Raw genomic sequence first — 24257 nt, 5'->3', positions numbered from 1 at the left:
GGCTGTGCAGCAAAGACATCATCTAGCATGTCTCTAACCCCATCATCCTCATAACCAGCGACGCGTTGTCGTATCACATCCTCTCTACCACGGTCCCGCTGGGCAAAGTTTATCGGCATATTAAAGTTGGGCATAAATCCATGCGTGCGAAGGTGCTTAGTCATCCCACTCTTATCTCTGCGGATACGCCTCTTACATCTGGCACACGGGCATTCTGGCACCATCCTCATTGGACTACGGAATATCTCTTTCAAAAACACATCAGTTTTCTCGACCCACTTTGTTGTTACTTGATTCCGACGGAAAAACCCACTATACATCCACTGGTTATCTGCCATCTCTGCTTTATTGGAAGCCACACAACAAAATTAAGGATTCATTTAAATTACTCACATCAATATTTTATTTTTTACAAGGTTGACAAGAAACGACATTTAATCCACCTACATCTCTAATAGGTAAAGATGGGTCCTAATCCCACCCGAGAATGTGTAGATTGAGTACGTTGTCCATGCTCTACCCCATTCCGAGACAAAATTTCGGCAGCACCTCCCCGCTGTTCTCCAAATACACGTCTCGGCAAAATGCCGAGAGAATGTGCATCCGGAGAACAACAGGGAGGCGCCGCCGAAATCCTGTCTCGGAACGGGGTAGAGCATGAACAACGTACCCAATCTACACATCCTCGGGCTGTCCGTGGAAAGCGCTGGACAATCCGAAAGAGCTGCGGTGATAAATATGCAATTGAATGCATATTTATCGATGCAACCCTTTCGGACGGGAGACCTAGGTTACGCGACTTGATGTGAAAATTTAATCTAGTTAAAAGAGGCTAGGAGGTGAAGGTGGATTCGTAGCTCACCCTCCGCTGTAGAGGAAGTAGTCGAGCAGCGGCAGGATCACGTACCAAACCCAGACGACGAAGGCTCCAGGGAGATGAATACCACAAAGCCTGTAAATTTTACCGAGTCAAAAAATTTGACGGCACCACATCACATAAAGCATTGACACTTCAAACTATGAAAAAAAAATCATATTGCTAATGACATCTAGTCAAGGTTTTAGATCATCATGATACTTCAAATCCTAATTTTCATCAAGTGTCAAATTTTGTTCTTCAATTTTTAGCAAGATCATCATGATAAAATAACTACTCATCAGATACCAATTTTGTCAACATCACAAAATGAAACTATAGCTATTTGACAACATCTCAAATATACCAATTTCGTTCTTCAAATTTGAAAACATTTGACAACATCACTAAGTTGACCAAAGCTATAACTAACCAATATACATTAATCCATCCATTCATCCATACAACATGCATCTATCACATAACAAGCAGTAAAAAATGCAAAAAAAATGAAAAAAAAGCTCACCGGGGCGGCCGCGGACGGTGAGGCAGGGGCGGCAGGGGACGGTGAGGCAGGGGCGGCCGGGGCAGCGGCGAGCAGGGGGCGGCGGTGGAGGGCCGAGGCGGGGCGGCCGGGGACGGGCCGGGAGGGCAGGGGCGGCCGGGGACGGGAGGGCCGGGCGTGCGGGCCGGCAGGAGCCGCGGCCGGCGCGCGGTCAAGGGGAGGCCGGGGCGGTGTTGGGGTCGGGGGGGGCCGGGGGGGCGCGGGGGGGTCGGGGTCGGGGGCGGGCTGGGGTGGGGGGCGAGCTGGGGTCAGGAAACGACTGGACGGGGCGCGCCCGGGTATGGATAAGGCGACCTATGCCGACGGCTTAGCGTCGGCATATATTAATCATGCCACGTGGCATGTATGCCGACGGCTAAGCCGTAGGCATAGGTATATTTCTTTTTTTTTTCAAATATACGTTCTTGAATTTTTTTGAATGATACATGGTATATAATTATATTAAAAATGATACATGGTATACATATTTTTTACATGCATGAACATTATTTCAAATGTACCATACATTTTCTTTAATGGTTTGAAACATTATTTTTAATTACATGATCCTTTTTTTATATTGTACAACAATTTTCTAAAATATCACGTATATTTTTTCTGAACCAGATTTTTTCTATGGTCAACAATATTTCTTTATGATATAATTATTAGCTAAATTGTACTAACAAAAAATGTCAATTGTGTTAAATATTTCGAAATAAATTGAGGGGGGCAACATTTTTTTATGATATAAATATTTTCTATGGTCTCGTGAAAGGTGATACATAGGAGAGCAACTGACTGAGGGGTACCGTTACCGAGTACCTGATCTGGTAACTATGCGAGTGCCTGATCCGTCTACTACCGTGTCATCGCCGTCCGTGAGGGGGGGAGGCACGCCCCGGAGACGCGTGCCGCCTCTTCGGACATGCCACCACACCACCCCGCATGTATGAGGGCCCGCGGTGTGACGCTCCGGTGGCATTGCTACCCCAGGGCCCCCTGTCCGCCCTAACCCTGTAGCGTTTGACCACGGGATCTAGCCCTTTGACTTTGCACGGACGGGCTTTGACCAGCGGACCTCCCCGCCCGGTTGTGTTAGGTCAGCCCATAGGAACACTTTGGAGCAACAACCGGGCCAGGCCCATAGCAAGATCACCTCCGTGTAGACCCGGCGCTTCCGTTTCCCCCCTCCAGGTGCCGGCGGCGGCGCCGTCCGTGAGGGGGGGCACACCCCGGAGACGCGTGCCGCCTCTTCGGACATTTCACCACACCACCCCGCATGTATGAGGGCCCGATGCGATGCTCCGGTGGCTTTGCTACCCCCCAGGCCCCCCTCCCGCCTAACCCTGTAGCGTTTGACCACGGGATCTAGCCCTTTGACTTTGCACGGACGGGCTTTGACCAGCGGACCTTCCCACCCGGTTGTGTTAGGTCAGCCCATAGGAACACTTTGGAGCAACAACCGGGCCAGACCCACAGCAAGATCCCCTCCATGTAGACCCGACGCGCCCGTTTCCCCCCTCTAGGTGCCGGCGGCGGCGCCGTCCGTGAGGGGGGGCACACCCCGGACACGCTCCGGTGGCATTGCTACCCCCTAGGGCCCCCGTCCCGCCTAACCCTGTAGCGTTTTACCACGGGATCTAGCCCTTTGACTTTGCACGGATGGGCTTTGACCAGTGGACCTCTCCACCCGGTTGTGTCGGGTCAGCCCAGAGGGACACCGGGGAGCAACATCCGGGCCAGATCCACAGCAAGATCCTCTCCGTGTAGACCCGACGCGTCCGTTTCCCCCTCCAGGTGCCGGCGTCGGCGCCGTCCGTGACGGGGGCCACACCCCGGAGATGTGTGCCGCCTCTTCCGACATGCCACAACACCACCCCGCATGTAGGAGGGCCCGGTACGACGCTCCGGTGGCATTGCTACCCCCAGGGCCCCCGTCCCGGCTAACCCTGTAGCGTTTGACCACGGGATCTAGCCCTTTGACTTTGCACGGACGGGCTTTGACCAGCGGACCTCCCCGCCCGGTTGTGTTAGGTCAGCCCATAGGAACACTTTGGAGCAACAACCGGGCCAGGCCCACAGCAAGATCCCCTCCGTGTAGACCCGGCGCTTCCGTTTCCCCCCTCCAGGTGCCGGCGGCGGCGCCGTCCGTGAGGGGGGGCACACCCCGGAGACGCGTGCCGCCTCTTCGGACATTTCACCACACCACCCCGCATGTATGAGGGCCCGATGCGATGCTCCGGTGGCATTGCTACCCCCCAGGACCCCCTCCCGCCTAACCCTGTAGCGTTTGACCACGGGATCTAGCCCTTTGACTTTGCACGGACGGGCTTTGACCAGCGGACCTTCCCACCCGGTTGTGTTAGGTCAGCCCATAGGAACACTTTGGAGCAACAACCGGGCCAGACCCATAGCAAGATCCCCTCCATGTAGACCCGACGCGCCCGTTTCCCCCCTCCAGGTGCCGGCGGCGGCGCCGTCCGTGAGGGGGGGCACACCCCGGACACGCTCCGGTGGCATTGCTACCCCCTAGGGCCCCCGTCCCGCCTAACCCTGTAGCGTTTTACCACGGGATCTAGCCCTTTGACTTTGCACGGATGGGCTTTGACCAGTGGACCTCTCCACCCGGTTGTGTCGGGTCAGCCCAGAGGGACACTGGGGAGCAACATCTGGGCCAGATCCACAGCAAGATCCTCTCCGTGTAGACCCGACGCGTCCGTTTCCCCCTCCAGGTGCCGGCGTCGGCGCCGTCCGTGACGGGGGCCACACCCCGGAGACGTGTGCCGCCTCTTCCGACATGCCACAACACCACCCCGCATGTAGGAGGGCCCGGTACGACGCTCCGGTGGCATTGCTACCCCCCAGGGCCCCCGTCCCGGCTAACCCTGTAGCATTTGACCACGGGATCTAGCCCTTTGACTTTGCACGGACGGGCTTTGACCAGTGGACCTCTCCACCCAGTTGTGTCAGGTCCGCCCATAGAGACACCCGGGAGCAACATCCGGTCCAGACCCACAACAAGATCCCCTCCGTGTAGACCCGACGCGTCCGTTCCCCCCTCCAGGTGCCGGCGGCAGCGCCGTCCGTGAGGGGGGCCACGCCCCGGAGACGCGTGCCGCCTCTTCGGACATTTCACCACACCACCCCACATGTATGAGGGCCCGGTGCGATGCTTCAGTGGCATTGCTACCCCCCAGGCCCCCCTCCCACCTAACCCTGTAGCGTTGGACCACGGGATCTAGCCCTTTGACTTTGCACGGACGGGCTTTGACCAGCGGACCTTCCCCCCCGGTTGTGTTAGGTCAGCCCATAGGAACACTTTGGAGCAACAACCGGGCCAGACCCACAGCAAGATCCCCTCCATGTAGACCCGACGCGCCCGTTTCCCCCCTCTAGGTGCCGGCGGCGGCGCCGTCCATGAGGGGGGGGCACACCCCGGACACGCTCCGGTGGCATTGCTACCCCCCAGGGCCCCCGTCCCGCCTAACCCTGTAGCGTTTTACCACGGGATCTAGCCCTTTGACTTTGCACGGATGGGCTTTGACCAGTGGACCTCTCCACCCGGTTGTGTCGGGTCAGCCCAGAGGGACACCGGGGAGCAACATCTGGGCCAAACCCACAGCTAAATCCACTCCATGTAGACCCGATGCGGTAGTTTCCCCCCTCCAGGTGCCGGCGGCGGCGCCGTCCGTGAGGGGGCCACGCACCGGAGACGCGTGCGGCCTCTTCGGACATGCCACAACACCACCCCACATGTATGAGGCGCGGTACGATGCTCCGGTGGCATTGCTACCCCCCAGGGCCCCCGTCCCGCCTAACCCTGGAGCGGTTGACCACGAGATCTACCCCTTTGACTTCCCACGGACGGGCTTTGATCAGTGGACCTCTCCACCCGGTTGTGTCAGGTCGGCCCAAAGGGACACCGGGGAGCAACATCCGGGCCAGATCCACAGCAAGATCCTCTCCGTGTAGACCCGACGCATCCGTTTCCCCCTCCAGGTGCCGGCGTCGGCGCCGTCCGTGACGGGGGCCACACCCCGGAGACGTGTGCCGCCTCTTCCGACATGCCACAACACCACCCCGCATGTATGAGGGCCCGGTACGACGCTCCGGTGGCATTGCTACCCCCAGGGCCCCCGTCCCGGCTAACCCTGTAGCGTTTGACCACGGGATCTAGCCCTTTGACTTTGCACAGACGGGCTTTGACCAGTGGACCTCTTCACCCGGTTGTGTCAGGTCCGCCCATAGAGACACCCGGGAGCAACATCCGGGCCAAACCCATAGATACATCCACTCCATGTAGACCCGACGCGTCCGTTCCCCTCCTCCAGGTGCCGGCGGCGGCGCCATCCGTGACGGGGCCACACCCCGGAGATGCGTGCCGCCTCTTCGGACATGGCATAACACCATCCGGTTGTGGTAGGTCATCCGATATATATGAACACTTGGAGCAAAGTCCCCTTCGTATAGACCCGATGTGGCTGTTCCCCATTCCAGTTGCCGGCTGGCGGCGGCACCGTTCGTGAGGGGGGTCACACCGCTCTGTACACAACCGAAAAATAATGTATGTATGCTTATTAACACATAATGTATGTAAGTTAGTTAAATAATAATAATAAAGAAAACAGTGAAGAAAAAGAAAAAAAACTATATGTATGCTTACTATATGCTTATTAACACATACTATATGTATGCTTATTAACACAATCTATATGTGTGCTTATTAACACATACTGTATGCTTAATAATAATAATAATAATAATATATGGAAAAAAAGAAAAAAAGAAAAAAAACTATGCCGACGGCATAGCTGCGGCCAGGGCAGATGGACAGCGTCGCGGATCGATGACGTGTCAGCTATGCCGACGGCTGCCGTCGGCATAGGTCCTGGTCGGCGCGCTCTGGATCGGTGACGTGTCACCCGTATCTATGCCGACGGCCACCCGTCACGGCCATCGGCATAGATTTGACGTCGTTAGCCGGCCGTGATGAGTGTTGTCGGCGGGCCCGCATCTATGCCGACGGCCTATATATGCCGACGACAGCTGTAGGCGTAGTCCGGGATAAGCCGACGGCTGTGATGTGCCGACGGCTGCTGTCGGCGTAGACGGGGATAGCCCGACGGCCATTGTACGCCGACGGCCAGGATCTAGCTGTCGGCATAGCTCGGATTAGGCCGACGGTGGCCGTCGGCATACATTTGGCTGTCGGCTTAAAGCCGTGTTCCGGTAGTGCAACAAGATCCGATAAAGCACGACGGGCCCGACGGTTCCTTATCTGGGTCTGTGACAGGAGCCTCCATGAGAGACCAAACACAATAGCCGATGCCGCAAATAGTAGGAAACAACTGGTTAACATGCTGGGCGAAGTGTTGCGGATGGCTGTTATCGACACAGCCAAGAATCCAGTGAAGGTGACTCTTGTCAGTTCCAACGAAGCCGTTGTGGACGCTTGGACAGCGCCGGGTGCTTGGTCGGCGAGAAGGGATCTCCGATCGACGGCCATTTGATACGCAAGTTCGACGATTATCAATACTGGAGGTGCGAAGAGCATCAGGGCTGGAGGACCCATGAGCTTAAACATGACAACCATCAACACCGTGAAGGTACCACCAGCCATGATGCTGTCGAGCGTCAGAGTTAAACACACAATCTCTCCCTCTCCCCTTTCCTTGAAGTATAAAGGGGGGATCATCTCGAGGTACATCATGCACACACCAAGAGCGCAAACTATGAAGCTGATGGTGCCCACAAGCACGACCTTCAGAACCATCTGATTCTCATGACCTTCTAGTGCCAAACCTTCAAGCCCCAGAAAGAGGATTCCAGTGACGCCCGTCAAGAACTCATGTGATTAATCCAGTACCTTGTGCAGATCCGGTGAATACGGGTCACCATTTCCGCCGAGGCAGTACGAGACCGCTCGAACTAGGATGAAGGCTCCACATAGGACGCCCACGGCGATTAAAACTTGTTTGGAGACAACGAGCTGCGCCATGAAGCAGGCGAGGATGAGGAGGCAAGAAGATGAGAGGGTTGCCAGGCTCGCCGTCACCGGGGCAGGCTCGATGTTACCCATGTTTGGGAACCTCTTGGTGAAGCAACACACGAGCAAGGGGCAGATAGCGGTTATTAAAGTGATACCTGCCATGGCAAGCATGGCGAAGAAAGCAGGGCGCCCATACACTTTGAGGTCGACCTTGTCAAGAGACAATGCTAGAAGCACAGGGCATACCATGACCACAGCTCCTTCGGCCAAGCTACGGGAACGGTTCATCAGTTCAGCGGCCTAAATAAAATAAATAAATCAGAACATTGAATGGAAACTCGCCATCTAGATTCTTTTTTGAAGAATGATCAATGATTGTGCAATTATGTATGCGTAGAGACTTATAAACATCCAAGGGACAAATTAGCATTCAACTTTATCCTATTGAGAAAGAAGATTTAACTTTATTCAAAAAAGCTTGGAATTTCAAAACTGGAGACTTAATTAAGTTTCATTCATCAGAGAAATTAACATGTAACTTTATCATATTGTAAAAAGACCATTTAACTTCTGCAAAAAAGCTTGGAATTTCAAAACTGGAGACTTGATTAAGTTTCACTCAACCGGAATAGTGGGGAAGGAAAAAGTGTATGCCGCCTGTTCAACGGATATATATAGAGAGAGCTAGGCTGCTTACCATCTGAACGAAAACCGAGAATCGACCAGAGATAACTTGGTGAAGTTTGGGTTCGCAAGCAGCTTGCTTAAGTTCCTGTAGTAGCAGATCACGTTTCATTTTGTCAAACTCCATTATAATTGATCATCGTTTTTATGGACAAAAGGCGAAAATCATAAAAGAAATAATAAAAGGACGAACGAGAAGAGGAGGCCAAGATAAACGTACGAAGCTCTTAACCTTTGCTTGACGATGGTGAACGGAGCTTATCTGGCCCTTGTCTTCGCTGAAGGCGGAATGGAGCTATATATGAACCTGCCCGCCGGTAGCAGGCTTGAACACAGGTGCATTCTTAAGCGAAATACCAAAGCAAATCACGCGGAAACAACACTGCCAGTTAGGAGATGCGAAGCTTCGAATGGGGTCAATATAATGATTAGCAACAAAGTTGACATGCATGTAGAGCGCACTGAGATACCCTACCTAGGAGTCGGTAGAGAAGAGCCATCAAAACCAGATTTGTCATTTTATTTTTGCTTAGCCAGGATTCTAATCTTATCAGGGCATAACAATACGGTATCACTTAATGATAGGCAACATATCGGCCAGCAAGGAAGCGTTCGTTGGCGACTTCATTAATCCCATATGCTCCACGACTCTAGTACTCCAATAAACCCTTTGTGTGTTGCACACATGTGAATAAAGTACATGACAGTCTTGTTCATCTACAAGAGATGGAGACAACATGCATACAATCTTTTTTTGGACTTGCCGTGAAATATTTATTAAGATTTAGGCCTCCGGTGATGTGCTGCCAAGAGTAACTTGGGACATCTTGACTGAACGTTCATTTTATTTTAAAAATAATAATTAAATTATGGCATTTTTTTAAGCTAGCGTCGATGTAGCGAGAGCAAATTATAGTGTATTATTTTTCTCTTCTGAATGTGACATTTCATCAAGATTTTCCAGTGATAGTATTAACATTGCTACAAAAATGCACCATTCCCATTTATTTTTTGGACAACGAACACTGGGATGCCACGTCATTGTGTTGAGTACTTATCCATTGATTTAGGTCTTCTGTCAAGGTTACCGTGAAGTTGGACCAGTTAGTCATATGCCACATTGGTAAGAGGAGGCCAAGAAACTTAGTGCTCGATGACAGCAGCGATAGACAACTAGAGGAGGAGGTCGAGGGTAAGAATGCTGAAAGAAAATTTTATGCATGCTCGTCTCTTTTGGTATGAAAAAAGCAGTCAAATCTATCAGTAAATGATAACGTTCAAATTTTAAGCATGGCAACCCGAGCGTTTTTATGGCAATTTTAGTTGACACGAGGTGGCAAGTTTAGTTGGTAAACATGATAATTTTCTAACAAAAAACAAACTGAGACAAAATTGCCATGTTGACCAAGTGAACTTGCCACCTTGAGTCAACTAAACTTGTCATGAAAAATGTTTGGGTTGCCATGCTTAAAATCTGAACTTTCGGGATTTACTAAGTTCCAATCTATTAACCAAACTAGTAGTACAAACACCATTGATTAATACATAAATTATTAAAGGTCCCTGGTAGAACACCATTATCTTCCTCTCGCAAGACTGCATTCCAACCGATAACCGGAGCCGTGATGCCATTATTGATGGCATGCATGACGTAGTCAAGGCCGTAGACCTTCTAGACCATGGCCCTGGAGGAAAAGCCGCGGCCGCCTGAAGATTCGCATATCCAAGACTCAAACCTACAAAACTTCTCAGAGGCCAAGTCCTTCTAGACCATGGCTCTGGAGGAAAAGCCGCGAACACTTGAAGAGTCGCATATCCAAGACTCAAAGCTAAAAAACTTCTCAAAGGCACTCTCTGGAACCGGAGGATGTACTGATGTGATAGAGACAAGGCTAGAGGACCAGAATACAAAGGGATGCTAACTACCTCTGCCTCACAAACAAACCTTGTAGAATCATACCTCACCAGCCAGTGCTACCGCCACCATCGATTTGCCACGAGACTCAATGCAACCTTATTCACCACTAAGACACTAACCCTGACCTATCTAGCAGGAGCCGACTCGGAGGGCCTCAGGATTCTTCAACACTCACATCACCAAGGAGGCAGACATAGGAGAGGGGAACCCTCGGTCTCGACACCATGTTACATAGTGTGGAATGACGCCTCGCACTATTGGGAAAGGGCTTATTGGTGAACCCCCATTACTGGCGGGCAGGACTAGGTGCACGCCACTGATGTAAAGCAAAACTGCCAGTGGTATTCGAGTTACTAGTGGCGGGCAAGCTTTTGCGCCCACCACTACTAACTGATTAACAATAGCGGGTGGCCAGTGACGGGAGGTCAGCAGCGGGCTTGCTTGGGACCATAGCCCACCACTGATGGCCATCTTGCACCCGCCACTGCCAGCCATTTCTGCAGTAGTGTCTCCACTGGGAAGAAGGTATGCAACAGTCAGACTTTCAGTAACATCTATGTGCCAGAGGATAAACCCAGAGAAACTGGAACTAAGAAGGGCTGTAGGATAATCCCAACTCCATCTATACAGAGGAGCAGGTGATTGCCTGTATCTGTGTTGGTATTTCGCCGAAGAGGAGAGGATGATGCAGCATGACAAAGATAAGTATTTCCGTCAGTTATAAAACCAAGGTTATCAATCCAGTAGGAGAACCAAGCAACACTATGTAAACAACACCTGCACACAAACAACAAATACTTACAACCCAACGCGTAAGAGGGGTTGTCAATCCCTCCTTGATATTGAGATAGACAAAATTGTATGAGATTTGATAAATAGATCTAGCAAAAACACAAAATAAAATAAATAAAGAAAAAGTGCAGCAAGGTATTTTTGGGTTTTAATATGATAGGAAATAGATCCAGGGGTCGTAGATTTCACTAGAAGCTTTTCACGAAAAAATAGCATACGATGGGTAAACAAACTACTGTTGGGCAATTGACAGAAGAGCAAATATCCAAGCCAATGCTCATGTATATAGGCATCACGTCTAAGATTAGTAGACCGACTCCTTCCTGCATCTACTACTATTACTATACACATCGACCGCTATCCAACATGCATCTAGTGTATTAAGTTCATGGAAAAGCGGAGTAATGCAATAAGAACGATGACATGATGTCGGCAAGATCTATTCATGTAGGAATAGACCCCATCTTTTTATCCTTAATGAAAACGATACATGCGTGTTATGTCTCCTTATGTCACTGAGATTGAGCACCACAAGATCCAATCCATCACAAAGCACCTCTTTCCATGGCAAGAAAAATCAATCTAGTTGGTCAAACAAAACCAAAGTTCCAGAGAAGAAATACGAGGCTATAACAATCATGCATAAAAGAAGTTCAGCAAAGACTCAAATAATATTCATGGATAGATCTGATCATAAACTCACAATTCACCGGATCCCAACAAAGACACCGCAAAAAGTCACTACATCAAATAGATCTCCAAGAACATTGAGGAGAACATTGTATTGAGGATCAAAAAGAGAGAAGAAGCCATCTAGCTACTACCTACGGACCCGTAGGTCTGTGGTAAACTACTCACATCATCCCGGAGGGGGGGGCGAGGGTGATATCGTTGACCCCTCCGGCAGAGTGCCAGAAGAGGCCTCTAGATTGGATCTCATGGTTCTGGAACTTGCGGCGACTGGAATTTTGTTTCGTCGACTCCCCTAGGGTTTTGGGGATTTAGAGTATTTATAGAGGTGGATGGCGGTGGAGAAGCTTCCCGTGGGCTCCACTACCCATCAGTGCGCGCCTGGGCCTTCTGGCATGCCCTGGTGCCTAGTGGGCCCCACGGGCCTCCTCCCGTGCACTTCTTTGACTCCCTGGGTGTCTTCTGTCCAGAAAAAAATCTCCAAAAAGTTTCGTGTCATTTGGACTTTATTTGTTATTGATATTCTGCAAAGTAAAAAATAAGCAGAAAACAACAACTGACACTGGGCACTATGTCAATAGGTTAGTCCCAAAAAATGATATATTGTTGATAGTAAATGAATATAAAACATCCAAGATTGATAATATAATAGCATAGAACAAACAAAAATTATAGATACATTGAAGACGTATTAGCAGGACACAAACGGACAAATCTCACAAGTTCCCCTAAAAAGTTGTATTTGGCTAAGATTCATCGAATGAAAGTGGAACTAGAGAACAAAAACAAACCGCAACACCATCCCCTTCACAGGGCGCCACCGTCATGGACAAATGCTCGAGGACTCTACAAGAACGGACCCGACATACATACTTGGGATTCCCTTGCCCTCTTATTTTCATAGCAAGTCACGGAGGGCAAGTGAACCCGCAGCGGGCCGGTGGACCAAGGGGAATTTTTTTCCGGCTCTTGTCTTGTAAACCATAGAAAAATGATTTTTTGGAGTCCCCAACGTTTTATGATTTGGGGTACCTGCTCATCCCTTGGGCTCAAACCAAGCATGGAAATATCATCCCACACATTTTTCCAAGCGCAAGCATGGCCAACGACTTTTCTGTTTGGCATTTATAAAATATATTTTAATGTGCTTTGTTTGTCACATATAAATGATTATAATCATGTAGGACAACTCATATATCTAAACATTGTGGGGGGGGGGGAGATTGATACATATCTTACTACCATAAAAAGTATTTTGGGAGGGGGGGGGGGTAGAGTACTCACAACTCATTGAGAAGCAATTTGACATTGATGATGATGAAGATATGCGGCAAATTTTCCCTCAAGCGAAGTACCGGTTGACAGTGATGATGGTGAAGATATGTGGCAAATTTTCCCTCAAGCGACGTACCGGAGAAGCAATCTAGAAGTGTTCCGCCCGGATCACAAATATCTCTATGTGGGGGCGGCAATTTTTTTTTCTGAAACTTGTGGGCAAATTGAATACATAGGTATATACAATGTTTGCGGTCAAAGGACATAAGTGGTGGTGCTTCACGGGTCCAACCCGCCTCCAGCATTAAGACGTCTGGGATGGGCAAGGGCCTACAATCCCTCATTTTGTAGGCCTTTGTGATCCGAGGAAATGTTGTCCTATGGTTTTTCCAAGTTTTTTATGAGCTTAACAAATTTCCCGAAATCGCAGCACCTCAAAAAGGAAAATGTACCTTCTTGTGTTTTATTGTTATGCTAGGCTACTTTAAAAAAACTTAGGAATTAAACATAAAAAGGAAGCAGTACATTTTAGATGTATTCACTCCACCGTCACACGTTCAACTTCTATGTGGTATGCGCCACGCCACCTCCCTAGACGCAAGAACAACATCGTTCACGCACGGTTTTTGTTATATTGTTGGGTTCTTCCTCATCGCGTTTAGTGCTGCCAAAGAACGCCTCATGCTTGGGCTCGAGCAAACAAACACCCGTTTTGCTCTATTGAGGGCAACCCGCATGGGGGACACGCAACCCAGAGTCAGCACAATTTTGCATTGCACATGCATTCACGATGGAACGACTTATGCCAACGGTTGATAAGTATATTAAATTTGTTTCAGGTTTTTCGGCGATGCATGTTCAGTAAGAGTAGATGTTTTTTTCGACTATAAGGCGCCTATGATGACTACGTCAATCTCAAGATGATATGTCGGTTCAATCTCTCTCAGGTGCTCATCAGAGTGGGGTGTGTGGGCATTCATAAGAATACGTGTATGCCGCAGCTACCGAGGCCAACTTGCTACGATCGTTCGTAATAAATCAAAACAAAGATATAATACTCTTTCCTTACAACTTCAGGTGAGTGTTACTGTCTTGTGCGTATTCGGTTTCCCTTATATATTAGTCAAGGTTATAGTAATGTAATTGATGAGTTATGCATGTGTGTGCAGTTTCCACTATATTCTCCTAGAGATTAAGCTTGAGCAGGGAGTAGTAACCGTCTTAGACTATAAACGAAAAGATCCCCAGGACTATGCAGACATGACTCAAATACTCCAGAAGTAAGTTAAATCGATCATTATCCACCATATCAGCAACTTTGTTCATTTCCTGATATCAAGTAATTGTTTTCTTTGTCCGGCAAGGTTTGGAGAAAATTCACCAAAACAGTTTCGGGACTGCCGAAGGAGCTGGAATTTAGACACTCGAAAGTAAGTACTATAGTAGCATGTTCCGCGCATCTCCTAGTGATTCAAGCGCTAGTTTCATCAATACCATTTAGCATTCTTGCTTATCATGATCAGTTTGATTGACCTCTATTTCTTGTAAAGTGGTTGTGGCAGGAACAAGGGAATGATTTCTGTGGATACTACATCTGCGAGTCCATCCGCCACACGACCTGTGAGCGGGGCGGGTACTCTAACGAACAATATGAAGTACGTAAATAACAACATTCACAATTTTATTTTATTACCATCATTTGTGTTGAGTTTCATTCATTCATATATATATGTATTGACCCCCTTCTTCAAATTAGATGTTTCAGAAGCGGGATGAACTCCTAGCACCAGCTCGCATGCGAGCAATTCAAGAGGAATTGGCGGCATTCTTTCTTGACCACGTGATCCCTGAAGACGGAGAATTCTATGTGGACCCTGAGTCCGTATGATTATATTTGTAAGAGATAATTATTGTATATATGTAGCCGGTAGTGTCAGATAGATATACGAGAACTTGTTGTTCGACCAATCTCTCGGAGAAGGAGAGGTGGTCGATATCACTTCTCTCTGTATGCATATATGTTCATGACGATCTTCTGTTTCCTTCGTTTGCTTACTAGCTAGCCAGCATGTCTAGTCCTCTCTATACGTATGTATAGTACGTAGCGTCGACCAAGCACGGACATAAGAGAGGACACTTCTCTCTATTAATTATAGCTAGCTAACACAATATATGAAACACCTAAATTAACCCCCCAAAACCCCCAACCCCCCCCCCCCTTAAAAAAAACAAAAACCCCAGCCACAGAAATGCTGACGCGTGGATGCCTATTGGTCCCGGTTGGTGCCACCAACCGGGACCAAAGGGTCTCCTAACTGGGCTCTGCGCACTGCCCACGTGGAGGGCCTTTAGTCCCGGTTCTGGATTGAACCGGGACTAAAGGGGGGGGAGGTATTAGTACCGACACTTTAGTCCCGGTTCCGGAACTGGCACTAAAGGCCCTTACGAACCGGGACTATAGGCCCTTTTTCTACCAGTGTGTATGCGTGTTTATATGAGCGCTTGCGTTTGTAATGTGTTAAAAAAGATAACTATATTAAATTGATACTATAGTAGATTATCTAGTTGTATTATATATATGGCGAAGTCAAATTACTCAGCCCCACCATGATCTATTATTAAACCCCGGTTGTACATATCGATATTTTAGGAAGTACCGGCCGCCGATGGTTTGAGACAGCAATTGTTCAAGAAAAGAAAATGGGCATGTGTTAGTTATTGGCACTTGCATGCAGTTGGAACGGCGTACGACTCCTTCCTGGCTCCTAGCTACTCCCTCCGTGCCATAATGTAATACATTTTTTGACACTACACGCTAGTATATTTAAGTTGCATAATGTAGAGCTTCCTGCCGTTGGACCTCACCTCGGCCATGGCTAAAAATGGGTTTTATAACAACTTCGTTTATTCCCGCCCAACGAACAAGGAATTCTAGCCCACGTGACGGAGGTGGCTTGCACGCTATTTCCGCCGGTTTCCTTGTCTTGGGTAGAAGATTGCCCGAGCATATACGTGCCCCCAACGAGGCGTTGACGAGAGCCTTTAGTTAATGGGGTGGCGACATGGACGGTTTGGGAAAAAACGGTGGCGATTGGCTCTACATTCTGACTTTCAATGTGGATTAGTCATTATTGGTTAACGTGCCAGTCAGTTGCTGCCGCCTCCTATCTCCTGACCCCGAATATATTTTCTTAGGAAAACAGGGGCAGCGCCCCTTGGCGCCATAGCAAACAACCATAATGACATTCTGACTCTCAATATTTTTTCCGCATCCGAATTAATCATAACTTATATGTACGTATAGATTTCTTGTGGTTGAAAACTGCTTGTACGTGTGTTCATAGAGGTGGGTGTGCGCGCATCTTGTGAGTTTCTACGTATGTACTGTTTTTTTAAGTAGTTATTCTAGCTCTGAATATATATAATTTATATTCGATATGAATTCAGTGATACGATTTTTGCTCCCGCCGCAGTCGGTTTTGTTGGTTAAATTTACGGTCAAACTTGGATCTCGGAAAGCGCGGACGCACTACATTATGGAATGTAGGGGGTATCAACTTTTATAAAGATTAACTATGTTATAGAGAGAAAACAATATAAAATTTACAATAACACTCCAATAAAATATGAAACCCCGAAATCGTCCTCGGACCACTCTTGTTATATATGGACCTAGCTAGCAAACTTGCTTCGTCTTCCATCCTCTCATAATCTGCACGCCAATTCATCGATCGGTTCGACCGTCCAGCCTCCTTCAGAAGAAAACCATCTATACAAGCGCAGGAGCCGGCCATCGGGGCTGAGATCAACGGATAGTCTAGGGGTGGAGTTTCTCAAGCCCCTACATCTATATAAGCAAGCATATCCATCATTCTGTAGCGCGCAAGAGCATCGTCGATGTGATATATAGGTACGTGAGGTCTGGCTATGTACTCACTATGTTATTTGTTCGTGAGCCCTCTTCCCTTGTACAGAGGGTGTGTTCTTACTTCTTACTCCTTCATTCGTTTCATTCTAGCTAGCTGGCTATGTATTACCTCTAGCCTTTTCTTCTCATTCATGCATATGCAGTTGTGACACAATAAAAGAAAACCCAGACCAGAGGTAGTCGACATGATGATGGTCATTGGCAAACATCAGGACGGGTCTCAAGCAAGAGATTCAAAATTTCAGGACGTTCATATGAGGTCGTCGGATGTTCATAGAAGGCTCTCAGTAAAATTGCTGTTGGTATATTCAGGTCATTCATGGCTCTCGTTGAGAGTCGTCTAAGATATATCACATGCTTTCATTGCGAGTTTTCTGTGGCTCATCAAAGACGGCCGGGGACCCACCAGTATAGATGTACTCATGACAAATGGGTTGCAGGTTAAATAGGTGATTTTAGTTGGTTCAGGTGTTACTACAAAGCAATTCATGTAGAACCGTCTATGATCTAGAGCATATTTTTTTCAAGCTTGGAAAAGTTCTGAAAACTTTATACAGGCAAAAAAAATTAAGAAATTTGTTAAAAAAGCATCACAAGTGATAAGTACTGTAACTAAACTATCTAGAAATCAAAATAAAAACTAAACTATCCACTTTGTTGTTTTTGCACGACACAAAATTGCTTGTTCTTTTATCATTTTGGATGAAAGTTTTATTAGGTAGCTTAGTATAAGACTGTTAAGAGGTTTACTAAGCATGAAAATATTAGTTATTATTTTCAGAAAATATTGAATTTTCATCTGTGATGCACTAGAGGTCATATCTGTTATACGAAGGCTTTTTTATCTTAAATTTGGAATGATAGAAAATTTTGACAAAAGTGATTTTATTGGATCAAAATGGATCGTCAGGAGGATACAAAGCACAATGAGCACATCTGGTCTTTGCATAGCTAGGATGCAGACCGCCAACACCAACGCACACACAAGAACACGCTGTGTGGAGACTTTACGGTCCCCATGTAAGTAAGTCCAAAACTTAGTTTCATGAACTTCAACTAAGTTTTGGATTTATTGAAATTTAAAAATCAAGATTCTCAATGTTTGAAATTTCTCTCCATTTCTTGCATGGGGACTAAACATGCACCCCGAGGCAGCAAATAGCAAAGTCATATATGACCAAATTAAAGCTATGCATATGCGAGTAAAAAAACCAAAGAAATCGGATCCACAATGACCAAACTACAACAATGACTACTCACATGCATGGATCATGTAGGAATCTTTTGCTCGATCGACGATGTGATTAATGCAGGGCTATCAATGATGAGTTTGCTACCATTGCATTGCAGTGCCAGGTTAGATCGACTACATAGCCGCACCAAGTTGGCCCATCCATTGGCCAGCGGGCTGCGAAAACCTCTTCACACAAAGTCGATAATAATCAACCAATGGGGCGCCAGCAGGCAGTCAAGTCACGCGATGTACACCCTCTAGTGCCACCAGGATTTATCGGTAAGTCTATTGCGACTTTCTTCGACGTCCAAATTGTTAACACTTGCGACATTTATGTATATATATCTATATGTAGGCATGTATTTTCATTTTTGTAGAAAAAGAAAAACAAGCTAGATAGAGAGGGCCACAGAGCCCTTGCTCAACCTACAACCCACAAGAGCTGGACTGGGAGGTTGGAACGACCACCAATATGTTAATCAACCATATGTAAAGTTTGATCAAATTACTAATACGTTTTTGTGTGTGTTGTTCTTCCTTGCTGTTATGCTTTCATTCATTGAGTTTGACCTATATATCAGTCTAATCCATATTATTTCCAAGATATTCTCCAAGCAAATATGGTGGTGTGGATAGTTGTCTCCGCGAGTCAAATTGTTTTCATCCGGAAGCGATGCATCCATCATTATTTCCTTCGGGTTCAGGACTTAATCGAGGATTTGCACAAAAAGTTGCAAACGAGTCTTTTCCTCATAGTAGACATATCCAAGGCCTTCGACCCAGTGAACCGATGCTACCTACTCTATGTGTTGCAGACCCTAGGGTTTGGCCAGAAATTGCAAGGTTGGACCTCCATGTCGTTGTCCCTCTGACGTGCTCCTCAACAGAGAGGCAGCTCCCACCACCCAACCCACCCCACCCCGACCCCTCCAGCAGAGACCCACTGTATAATTCATACAAAAATATATTTCTAATCCAGCGAGAATTCACGTAAATATTCAGGGTGGCATGCCGTGAATTTTCTATATATGTACTGCATTATCGTAAATGGGGTGTTTTTATTAAAAACAGGCACAAGAATACTTTATTTGATACACAGACAGATAATAGTAATTCTACAACTTAATTTGTATATACATTTATATTTTGATATATATGATCTGATCATCTTATTTTTTTATTTCAGAAAATCTTGGGGTATCGGATGGAATATGCCTCATAGCTGTGACGTGCACACTGGCCAGCTGTCTAGTCAATTTCCAAGTGTCTCAATTAAGCGATGATGGTTTTACCAACAAAGAATATAGTGAGTTGGTAACTGGCACAGTGGAGGTTGCCATCTCCGTCCCATATATAGTTGTGAAATCGCACGAGTGCTTGTCCAATCTGCGGGTGCGGAAGTCATGGATCACATGCCGTCCTAATGTCTGGATTTTCAGAGACGCAGTCATTCTTGTGCTCATAGCTTACGTGATATTAGTGGACATCAGCTTGAGCTTCGTCTGGCTCGCCATCTTTCCAGTCATAGCTCTTGTTTTCATACGAGCGTTGCACCTCAAGTTCAATCGGCGTACTGGGGGCAGCAGTCGTAAAGTTAATCCAGGATCTTCTAACGCCGCTGAGACTAAAATGAAAACTATGGAGGTTGGGATCATTGTGATGATGACGCTGGGGGCGCTACTGCTTATGGACCAGCTTCCAGACCATGCAGCTGCCCAGTTCACCATCTCACAGTTCCTCCTGTTCCTAAGCTGCACGGTGGCGGCATTGACGCGCATGGTGATGAAGCTGCCCGCTGGCGCCTCACCGGGCATAGCACTGGCGACGGAGATGCTCCACAAGACCTTGCTTCTCCTCCTGCTGGCGACGGCGCACATCGCGGCCGCAGAGTGGCTGGGCGAGGATGTTGTTCTGCTATGCTTGCCGGAGGTCATCCCTGTGCTTCTCTGGTTCAGCCTCCATCTCGACCGTAAACCAGGAAGCAGCTCCATCATCAGCGTTGACAAGTTGAAACCACACAGAAATTGGCTCATCTTCCTCGGTGCAATGGTGGTAGCTCCTCCTTTTGCTTACCTGGCCAACTCCATGGATGAAGTTGGGCTCTCCGGCTGGTCTACGACATTCCAGGTGTCATGTGGCGTCTCAGGGATTCTGAGCTACTACCTTGTGTTCATGCTAAGTCACTGGCCGAAGAAACAAGTAGCAGCTGCTGGCAAGGATGGTGGGGCTTCCGGTATGCTCAAATTATGGGCATACGCTTTACTCATAGCGGCGGCTGCGTCCCTGCTGCTCAGGTGTCTGGTTTCTGCCCGGCTTGGTCTGCAACTACCACTGCATGCAACGGTTATATATGTTAGTAATGCTTTGGGTTTTAACTACTCAAATTAGTATAATGATCTTGTTGTGTACCATATCCAGTGTTGTGTAGTGTTTGTAAAATACACGCGGTGCTGTATGTGTGTGTACACTGTACATACATGCATACATAATTACATATACGGCGGCATGTATGTGTGTCAGTTTGCATGTTAATACTGGAGTCTTGGGTGCACACGCATCAATTAGCTAGTTAGTTAGTTCTGAAGGAACAAGCAATTTAGCTAACTACTAGCTAGTGCATGTAGTCTGTACTGTACTAGTGTTGCATGTTTGCTTGCTAGCACCACCTAGTACTTGTACATGTTGCATGTGTGCGACTAGTATAGTTGGAAAGAGGGAGAGAAAGAGAGAGAGTTAGCTACCTGGATTGCTAAGCTAGTTATGTATGCATCTGTGTGATATTTTAAGACTGTATATACAATTAATCGGCAGTTTGTAATAAGTTATATCAAGAAGAAAACACACTATCCTGGCCTCCTTTAATAGTTTTTTCTTTGCGAGTATGCCTCCTTTAATTGTTTATTTAAGCATTGACCGTAGAACAATTGTTCTACAGTATTTTCATGTATTAAAAGAAAATTACAGGTTCAACCAATTCCTTCATTGGAAACATCAAAAACTGTGGGAACTAGAAGTGCTAAACTCGAAGATGGACCTCAATCCAACTATAGATAATTGGAATGTAACTTGTCTTACTCTATGGCTCATGATCCAGAGATCCTATTTCAACAAAAGCTTCCATTGAGAAGGTTGGGTCTGATATTAGAAAAATCAGATTGTTCCTCTGCATCCAAGTATTCCAGCAGTTCATAATTAAAATTTCAATAGCTATTTCTGGAGGCAAAGCAGTAGCGGCAAGTTGAACATCAGTGATAACAGGAGTACTTCGTCTTCTGTTGGCTATAAATGGAATCCCAGCAGAGGAGGGCAAAGGTGCAATCCCAAAATAGATGCATAGTTTTGTCTTCATTGTGAGTGTTGCACAGAACACATGATTAGGAAGGGAGCTATCCGCTGAAGTAGATTTCTGGTGTTCAATATATTATGAAGCAAAATCCAAAAGAATCTTTTGTATCTCAGAATGGGTCTACTCTTCCATAACTTCCTAAAAACAACGTGTGCTGGAACTCCAGCTCTCAAGGTTCAACCAATTCCATTCTTTGGAAGCATAAAAAACTGCAGGAAATAGAAGTGCTAAACGAGAAGATGGACCTCAATCCAACATTCGATAATTCGAAAGTAACTTGTATTACTCTATGACTCATGATCTTGAGATCCTGTTTCAGCAAAAGCTTCCATGTGAGAAGGTTGCGTAAGCTATTATGAAAAAACAGATTGTTCCCCTGCATCCAAATATTCCAGTCGCCCATAACTAAAATGTCATAGCAATTTTTGGCGGTAATCAGTAGCAGCAAATTGAACGTCAGCAGTAACATAAGTACTTCTTCTTCTATTCATGATAATGGAATCCTAGCATAGGAGGGCAAAGGTGCAATCCCAAACTAGATGCATAGTTGTTTCTTCATTGTGAGTGTTGCACAAAACAGAAGACTAAGAAGGAAACCAAAAGGATTTCCCTTGAAGCAGATTTCTTGTGTTCAATCTATCATGACGTAAAAGCGGGAAGAATATTTTGTATCTCAGAATGGGTGCACTCTTCCACAACTTCCTAATAACAACATGTGCCGGAACTCCAAGGTTGTATACATTTTAATCTATATCTATACCAATATAAAAAGACCCAAAGGGGCAGATCCAATTAATCTCGGTCATCAAATCATGTTAATCCAACGACCTAGACTGCTTCAATGTCGAGCGCTCAACACGTTTAGTGTGCAGTTAATTTCATGCCAAATATAGTGCTAATCACATAATAACACGCAAATAATATCCTACTTAATATCCGCATGCACTTAATATACTTCCAAATTAACGTGCATTGCACGTACACATTGACTAGTAGGACTAAAAGACTGAGAATTCCAAGAGTAACTCGTTTAGTGTCCCTCCGAAAGATGGTTGTGCTGCACAAGGTCTTGTAAGAGCTGAAATTGTTGATGAGCTTGAATTGAAAGGGGTATGTGAAAGAGATTTTTCAGACTAGGGGAGCTGAGAGCCTGCTAGACTATTTTCTCACTGATAGCAATGGAGTACAACTTGGGAAATTTATTTGTGAGTGCAGTATCGTCCCACTTGTCAACCAGAACAAAACGGTGTTATCCTTGCCCAACATGATTGGAAGCAATATATTTCAAAGCAGGCATTAACTTCAGGATGCTCTTCCACCAGAAAAGCCAACCACTCTGTCACTAGGTGGTCCAGTAGAGTAGTAAGTCTCCCAAATAAGACGAGCTCTAGCTGATTAAAGAACTTATGCAAAAGCTTAATCAAGAGGTTTATTCTAGTTAGCAATATCCAACACCACAAGACTACCAAGGTCTTTAGCTAGAAAAAATTTGTCCCAAGCACTCAAGGTACACCGTCTATGTTCCATGCCATACTTTAATTCTCTAGAAGCAATGCCTCAAGTATTTGTTGATCTACTCAACTTCAGTCTTGGGGAGCTCCAAGGAACACATGAAGAAGGTTGGAAGACTAATGACAATAATTTATCTAACTAAAGCTTCTCTCCATAGGGAAAACAAGTTTGAGTAGCCGGATAGCCTTTTCTCACTTCTTTGCATGCAACGGGCATAATCCTTGACTTAAGGTTTAGAAAGGTAGAGAGGATCCCTAAATATGTGGATGGCAAACTCCCCTGAACACAACCCAAAATAGAGGTGTGATGCTGCATGTTCCACTCTCGTACATTGATTGGGACTATCAAAGATTTTCTATAATTAAATCTTAGACCAATATAGGCAGCAAAGTGTGTAAGCAAATTCTTAGAGTATTGGAGTTGAACTAGGCATGCAGGCAGGACAAGAATGGTGGCATCGGCATACCCGAGTGATTGGGAAATCAAGGGAAGCAACACTATCAGAAGGAGTTCTGACTAGTTCATTTTCCATAGCATCACTCAAATTTGTGGGTAGCACCAAAATGAGAGGACAAACGGTATCTCATTGCCCTACACCCTTTTGCATCGGAATTTTTGCATGTGATACCATTTAGAAGAACTAAAGAAAACCCATAGGGGTAGATCCTGCTCTTAGACCTATCTTGTTATCGATCAATGTTCGACACTACATTGGACCTGGGCAAGAAAGGGTTGTTGCTTATGTTTTCCTTTTTCTATTTAAAAGGGGTTATTGGTTATGTGGTGAGAACTAGATGGTTGAGCATCTCTTGTTACCATGCCCCCATCGCGTTTTTAATTTGATGGGGTAATCGAGATGGGAAACTTTTATTTTAGCAATAAACCGTATTTCATATTATCTAATGATGAGTCCACCTCAATACATATAGCTCGGGTTAGGGCATCTCAAACACGGGCCCTCATTTCATCCCTATTTGTCTAGGGGACACTTTTTGTAATCCAACACTTTGCTGCATTTGTCTGCGAACATGTCCGGATTTACGAAGTCCCCCAATCCGACCTCAAATTGAGGGAAGTAGGGGAGTCAGACACCACCAACTCAGCATTGGATTTCTCTAACGCCTAGCCATGGACACGGGTAGATGAGAAGGGAGGATGAATGGAAGTTTTTCAAGCTCGGGAGTGAAGGGTGCTTAAGCGCAGGAGCTCGAGAAGGAAGGCTATGGTCAGAAGGAATGGGAGAGTAAAGTTGGCCCCTCCTCACCCTTAGCCTTTTTATGGGCAGAGTTAAATGCCAAGTGATGGTAGGGTAATCTGTGTGGCAGTAATTTGTGCACTGTCCCATGTGAAGTGCGATAATCATGCGTGGGAATCGAGGGGACAATTGATTAAATGATAGTATCGAGGCGCACGACCTCTTATGATAAGGCATGGTGATAGTGGGACCCCAACACACTCACGCATGTCGTGTTGACTGATGAGTCAG

The 24257-nt window shown here is 46.5% G+C and overlaps 1 protein-coding gene and 1 long non-coding RNA gene across 8 annotated transcripts; one reads left to right on the top strand and one right to left on the bottom strand.

Annotated features, from left to right (window-relative positions):
* Positions 1-7010: 7010 nt before the first annotated feature.
* Positions 7011-8525, bottom strand: LOC125554408. Of its 2 annotated transcripts, none has more exons than XR_007304405.1 (3): positions 8297-8525; positions 8090-8164; positions 7011-7692 (listed from the first exon to the last, which is right to left on the bottom strand). It is a non-coding gene; the product is annotated as an uncharacterized LOC125554408 (long non-coding RNA). The 2 variants fall into 2 exon arrangements; XR_007304404.1 differs by having other exon boundaries at positions 8309-8518.
* A 7918-nt stretch (positions 8526-16443) lies between these two features.
* On the top strand, positions 16444-20464 carry LOC125553181. Of its 6 annotated transcripts, none has more exons than XM_048716970.1 (4): positions 16444-16661; positions 17590-17699; positions 18030-18192; positions 19100-20464. In XM_048716970.1, exons 3-4 carry the CDS (start codon positions 18129-18131, stop codon positions 20299-20301), a joined length of 1266 nt encoding a protein of 421 aa, XP_048572927.1. In that variant the 5' UTR covers positions 16444-16661; positions 17590-17699; positions 18030-18128; the 3' UTR covers positions 20302-20464. The 6 variants fall into 6 exon arrangements, with proteins under 6 accessions (XP_048572927.1, XP_048572925.1, XP_048572924.1 ...); XM_048716968.1 differs by lacking the exon at positions 17590-17699 and adding an exon at positions 16823-16938; XM_048716967.1 differs by lacking the exon at positions 17590-17699 and adding an exon at positions 16823-16991.
* The last annotated feature ends 3793 nt before the right edge of the window (positions 20465-24257 follow it).

The sequence above is a fragment of the Triticum urartu genome, chromosome 4 (assembly GCF_003073215.2).
Source record: "Triticum urartu cultivar G1812 chromosome 4, Tu2.1, whole genome shotgun sequence".
Classification (NCBI taxonomy): domain Eukaryota; kingdom Viridiplantae; phylum Streptophyta; class Magnoliopsida; order Poales; family Poaceae; genus Triticum; species Triticum urartu.
This window is presented reverse-complemented; position numbering and strand designations above follow the sequence as displayed.

What these genes read in the sequence shown, in the direction of transcription:
- LOC125553181 (XM_048716966.1), top strand. Translation starts at nt 18,129, where the DNA reads ATGGGGCGCCAGCAGGCAGTCAAGTCACGCGATGTACACCCTCTAGTG. An exon ending in AGTGCCACCAGGATTTATCG is followed by an intron (nt 18,193 to 19,099) that starts GTAAGTCTATTG and finishes TTTTTATTTCAG; the next exon opens with AAAATCTTGGGGTATCGGAT.